The sequence below is a fragment of the Dermacentor silvarum genome, chromosome 8 (genome assembly GCF_013339745.2).
Source record: "Dermacentor silvarum isolate Dsil-2018 chromosome 8, BIME_Dsil_1.4, whole genome shotgun sequence".
Lineage (NCBI taxonomy): Eukaryota > Metazoa > Arthropoda > Arachnida > Ixodida > Ixodidae > Dermacentor > Dermacentor silvarum.
The window spans coordinates 95,957,607-95,963,819 of NC_051161.1; the positions used below are offsets into that span (position 1 = coordinate 95,957,607).

General features: G+C 50.4%; 1 protein-coding gene across 1 annotated transcript in view; it reads right to left on the reverse strand.

Moving 5' to 3' along the window:
• Positions 1 to 1,168: 1,168 nt before the first annotated feature.
• Positions 1,169 to 6,213, reverse strand: part of LOC125947691 (uncharacterized) — a 9,574-nt gene continuing 4,529 nt past the window's right edge. Inside the window, exon 5 of the mRNA XM_049672924.1 lies at positions 1,169 to 1,464. Coding sequence (XP_049528881.1) covers positions 1,169 to 1,464 — 296 coding nt within the window. The remainder of the gene's footprint in view (positions 1,465 to 6,213) is intronic.

The window sequence follows — 6,213 nt, forward strand, 5'->3', positions numbered from 1 at the left end:
CTGTAGAGGATTAAGTTGTCTTTCTATGGTTTCTAATCGCGTATCCGTATCGGCTTTATGTGCTAGAAAGTATCCCGGAGGTGCTGATTCCTGTAGGCCAGCGCAAGAGGGAGTCGATGCGTTTTAAGGTGCAGTGGTGTTATGTAGTTTGCTAACGCTGCGACCCAGAGGAGTGAAGGACGGAGTCACCTTGGCCGGGGAGGAGTGCATGGGTTGCTTCTGCGGGGGTTATTCGGAATGCGCGGGCGGCTTGTGGGAGTGCAGGGCCCGCACAAAACTTGGGGTTTTCGGCTTGGGTGGCGGCGGGGGTGGTGTCGAGCTTTTCGTTGAGTATCCTGGCAGACTGACAGATCTGGGTCTGGGCTCCGGTTTTGTGTCCGGTGTGGTATCTCATAGAGCTTCAAAGCGGTTGTGGAGTGATAGCGAGCGGTATTTTTGGTCGTTTTTCTTAGGTGGATTGGTTGCTATACTCTGGCTTGTTTGGTGGTTTTGGGGCTGACCGGAGTTCTTTGTTGTAGTCTTGAGTCGTCTCCTTTCTGCAGCGAGGCCGGTGAGTTTGTCAGCCTGCTGTTTCTTGGGGCACCGTGGGTCGCGAGCACCGTGGGTCGCGAGCACCGTGCGTCGCGAGCACCGTGCGGTCCCTCGCGGTTGAAGCACCTAACTTCACATTCGTGCGCTGTTCGCTCTAGTCGTTGGGCGGGAGGGAACTGTTGTCCCCATGTCTCTCACCACCGGCGGGGCTCGGGCGGTTAGGGATAGCGAGGCCGCCGTGTCGCAGATGTAAGAAAAGGCCTCCGAAAACGGAGTACACTGCTCCTGCTTACCCTACATGATGTCCATGGGGTGCCGGAACACTGGTCGCGTCCGTCAGAAGAGTTGACCGTCGTATATCCGATAGGTCTGGTCTTTTGGGCGAAAATCGCGGAGCCGTGGCGAGTTGCGTCTTGTCGCCTCGGCTGGCGCCCTGAGGATCATCCCGGCGGAGACCGGGTACTTTTTTTCGAATTTTTGGCGATAGCGGTTACGCGGCGGCGGACACTTCGCGAACCGATACGGCTATTGGAATGAGCCCATAACAAATTACGCTGTAAAATTTGGGCTGGCGCATATTGACAATCGCCACGGGTGGACGAAGGCGAGGTGCGATAAGCGCGTTTGGCGCGACGGCTCAGGTGGCGAGAGCTGTTGTGACGGAGCGCCAGCTATCCTGCATGATATTGAGCACTCTAGGTGTGAAGTAGTGAACAAATAGGGTTGCCCCCAACTCCTCGTGGAAGTCGGGACCGGGATGTAGCAGCCGGTGCCTGGAACGCACTTCATTTGCCAGCTCCCGCTGCGCATGGTAGTATCGCAGCAGCGGGTCGGTCACATCATTGATAAGGAAGTTGCTGTCCAGCAGGATGAACAAGATCTCCAGCATGTATATATACAATTCCCTGACACCATATGTCTGCGGACCATCTGCTGCAACGTGTAAGGCCACGCCACGCTTGCCTTGGTAGTCACTGCGTTCATGCTGACATAGCTGGGCTCGGTTGTCTGGTGTCACCAATTTGTGAAAAGTGGCGCCAAGAGGTGACCGCCGTGGCCAGGGTGTATATTACGCCCACCAGCTATGCTGCGGATTAAGCTCGGGAGCAGTAAATAGGCGCGGCCGCTCTGGCCGAGCACGCTAGCATGTTCTTGCTGTTGGTGTTGCCTAAAAACTAATTTCGCGCTGCGGGCACGTGAGCCGTCGTCTTCTTCACCGGCTATGGAGGCCATAGTCGTGCTGCTACAACGCCTTCTTGGATCACTGGCATGTGCCACTAGGTACGCGCCGTTCTTCAATAACCCTATTTGACACCCACTTCGGTAACTATTCGCCACTTAGTATGTGTCTCTCTTCAGTGGCAAAAAAATCGTCACAACTTTTATCGCTGCTTGGGCGTTATGGAATCCGCGTGGTATACTGCCACCTGTAGGTAGTGGGTCGAGGGCAAGAGTAGTTCGAGCCCAAAAGAGCAAATAAGACGCGTGCGTACGTCTTCCCTGCTGGGCTGTCGATGATGATGCCTCAATCAGTGGGTTGCGCCATTGATTGAGGTATCATCACCATCATCGACAGCCCACCCCGATAAACGCGTTTTCCAGGAGCCAGCTGCTCTGCGGTTCATTAAATCCCCAAGAGTACTTCTGAAGGCTCGTGACAAACTGGCGGAGGTGCGCGGTACACGCCTTCACGGATGTTGCAGAGCCCTCCGAAGATCCGCCTTACGAATCCAGCGCCAGTCGACACTCTCGTGCATTGGGCTAGTCGCAGGATGAGGGGACTGTTCCGGGAAGTCGTCGACGCAACGGTTGCCGCCACGTCAACCGTTATGACTAGCGCTTCCGTTCAAACCGTCCCAACCGGTACGGGAAACATGATGTCGAACCGGTACACACTTGAGAGCCCACGGGTCCCGACAACGTTTCATGGCACAGTGTTCAAAGACGTCAAAGCCTGGATGGTCAGCTTCGAGCACGCGGCCGCCCTGAACGAATGAGACGACGCGGCAAAACTGAGACACGTCTACTTCTACCTAGATGATGGCGCGCGTACGTGGTTTTAGAACCGTGAGGAGCAGGTGACGTTGAAGCGCGAATTTTGTCGTCAGCTGCTGGAGACCTACACCAGTGCTGATCGCCTCGAACAAGCGGAACGAGTGATTCAGGCCCGCGTCCACTTTTTTTTAGCGAGGTAGTGCTTTCTTTATCTTGACATAAACATGATTATACAGATATCTGGACCGATAGCCAGCGCAGGCTAGTTTCCGGTACAGTGTCAAATTATAACAGATGAAAGATGAGGCGCAGAATTCAACATCAATGTATTCCGGCACATTTCATGATTTATAACAGACCAGAAACATTACGAAATGTTCCTAATTAATTGATGCAAGTAAGTTAGATATTCCGGTTCTCAAAAAAAAATTGTTACACTGCTTGTAATTACGTGCTGTTTTAACCTCTAGGGCTAAAATATTCCAGATTTTTGTGCCACTGAATTTAACTATCCTTTCGCCGTATACATTATAACACTTTGGTAAATTGAGGTTATCTTTCAAAGCATGTCTAGTACTGCGAGTTGGAAAAGAAAAGACGTGTCGAGGAATAGGAAAGTTAGTGCTAAAAATAATAAGAATTGAAATTGAGATCCTATTTATTTATTTATGATCACATAGTGCCTTAACCGATAACACAAGTTGTGTTTGGAAGATATCATGAAATGTATCATTGCTGTAGGTTGAAGTGCCGATTATTTTCAGAGCCCTTTTCTGTAGTTTATGTAAAGGTTGTAAGTACGTCGTGTGAGTCACAGCCCATGATTCCAAACAATAACTAATATGGCTATGACAAACGCACAGTAAATGGGCTTGAATACTTCATGAGGAAAATAATGTTTTGCTTTAATTAGGGAGTAACAACCGTATGCGACGTCCTTGCATACACTATGAATATGTGTTTCCCAATGCATATGCTGGTCAAATATGACACCGAGATATTTAAACGAATCAACTTCTTGGATGGGGCTATTATTTAACCTGATATTTATTTGACTGGTGTCAACATTGTTTTTCCTCGATCGCAAAACTACATATTTTGTCTTATTGGTATTTAAAGTTATTTTTGTTTTCTAAAAAGTACGAGGAAATTCTTGATAACTCAGCTTCACATATGTTTGCAGTGCAGGGAGTGTGTCTCCTGTAAATAATAAAGCTGTGTCATCTGCATACATTAGGACGTTTGATATCTGTAGAAAATTGAGGAGGTCATTAATGCACAATGAGAACAACCTTGTGAGGCTTCACTGGTGACTGTGTTGTACGTAGAATAATAATCACCCGTTGCTACCATTTGTTTCCGTGAGGATAAATAGCTGGAAAAAAAATCGAGGGAGTTGCCGAACGAAACTGTCGATGACATGACGCGCCTCTTCAGACGAGCTTATCCAAGAATGACGGAGAAGAAGTTACGTCATCAGGAGCAGCTCTTTGTTGGTCTCGTGTGTAAGCCCTCCGAAGACGGTCGCGGAGTTCTTGTTCGAGGCCGTGACCATGCAAAAGATGCTACTGCACCGGTCGAACCTGTGTGAGGGGCAAGTGAACAGCATGTCTGCTGCTGACTTTTTGATGGCCATCGCAAGCAACAGTCACTGTCTCCGAGAATTCACCCATTCTGTAGTGCGTGAAGAGTTGCAAAAGGCCGCTGTAACACCGAACCCTACGGCAAACTTCATTACAAGTATTATCAAAGACGAACTGCACCAGCCGTTCCTTGACACCTTGCTCTTGATAACGCTGCGGCAGCCCCTCCTGAATACCACCGTGCGACCCAGGCGGAAGCCCTAAAGCGCCCCGCTTCCTCTTCGCCGCTGTTCGTTTGAGCTCCTCCTACACTGTCACTTCAGTCGGCGCAGCCGATATTGTACTACGACGCTGGGTACACGCCGCCGCCCTTTAGTCATGTCGCTCCAGTTGCCCATCGTTCGGAGCAACCGGTTCACTATGTCGGCGATAGACGCAAGCCCCCTCGGGAGTCGGATTTTTGGCGCCCACCCGATCACCGGCCTCTATGCTTCCACTGCGGTGAAGCTGAACACTTGTATCGCGAGTGCCCATACCGGCGCCTTGGGCTTCGCGGTTTTTCCGCATACTCGCCGCCACCGCGATACGGCCAGCGACTCCGGGACATTGAGGACACCCCTCTCAGCAGCGCTTGCCACCGCCTGCCGGGCGGCAGTCGCGATCGCTGTCTCCGAGACGCTTTTCACCTCCGCCCCAGCGTTATTCTCCCGAGCGGTCACCCAGTCCCCGCCGGGAAAACTAACTAAATGGATGTTTGGGGGCGAGGTCGTTGACGGTCGAAGTGCTGAAGACTTCCGATCGACGCGGGATATGGATTCCGATCTGACATCGCCTGCAGCTGAACGGGACGACAGACTTTCGCTCGATATACCAGTGACCATTGACAGTTACGCCGTTAGCGCTTTAGTGGACACCGACGCAGACTACTCGATATTCAGCGGGAATATGGCAATGACTCAGACTTCGCATTTAATGTTCTTTGTTGCCATGTTTCTTACCATACTGGTCGCAAACTTGCTGGCAAGCTTCCTAGTTCATTTCCTATGATGTGAGTCGATGTTTTTCCGGCACACATACCTAAACACTATCGCAACCCTTTTACTATTTTTCATATTCCTCCTACTTTGTTCAAAATCAGTTTTACTCTCAGCTTACCTCACTTCGAAACTTGTCCAACCCATATCACCCTACAAAGCTTCATTTGTAGTCTTCCCGTGATTTCCCAGTGTGAGGCAGCCCACTGACCTTTGGTTGCCATCGAGTCCTGATTGTATCCCTGACTTTAAGCAAACAACCGCATTTCCAAATGTAAGTCTTGGTACAAATACACCTTTTCTCATACCCGGAGCACCTCGTACTTATTGTATGCCCATAGCCTTCCTTGTTTCATTATGGGCGCATTTGTCTTCCTCTTTGCTATTATTGTCTTTGGAACGAGAACTACATTGGCCGTATTCTCGCCGTTTCGCTGTGGTCGGTGGCCGCAGCGCGAGCTGAGCCATTGCCTAGCAACCGCCGCGGCGTTTGCTGGCGGCGTTGCCGGCGTTTGGGCGTTGCGTCGCCGGAGGAGCCGGCGTTGCATCGTATATATAGAAGGGACGGATCTGCGGGATTCGTCGGTAGATATGAAAAGTGAGTCGGAGAAACTGAAAGAAGCCAGGCTTCGTCGTCGAAATGGATCCAAGAGGAGGCAGCGAGCCGAGGAAACGGAGAAAGAACGAGCCGCACGCCTCGAGAAGCGTCGTAAGTACGAAGCGGCCAGGCGAGTGTATTCAGATGAGGATGGTTCGTTGTCTAGTTCGGCATCTCGTACCAAGACCGCGGATCAACGACGGAATGAAACACCAAGCTAAACAATAACATTAACCCTACCTCTCGCTACGCACACCCAGGCATAACTGAGTTAAGCCACAGCCAATTATTTCCTGTGTTTGCCTATATCTGCTGTCATCGTTTATCCATACACCAAGCTATTTGGATTCTTTTTCCAGAGGTATTTCCCGACCCTGTATTGACACTGCCAGCTCACTGTTTTCATCGAATACCATAAAACCTGATTTATTAACGCTAAATGTTTATCTTAAACTCTCAGATTCCTGTTCAA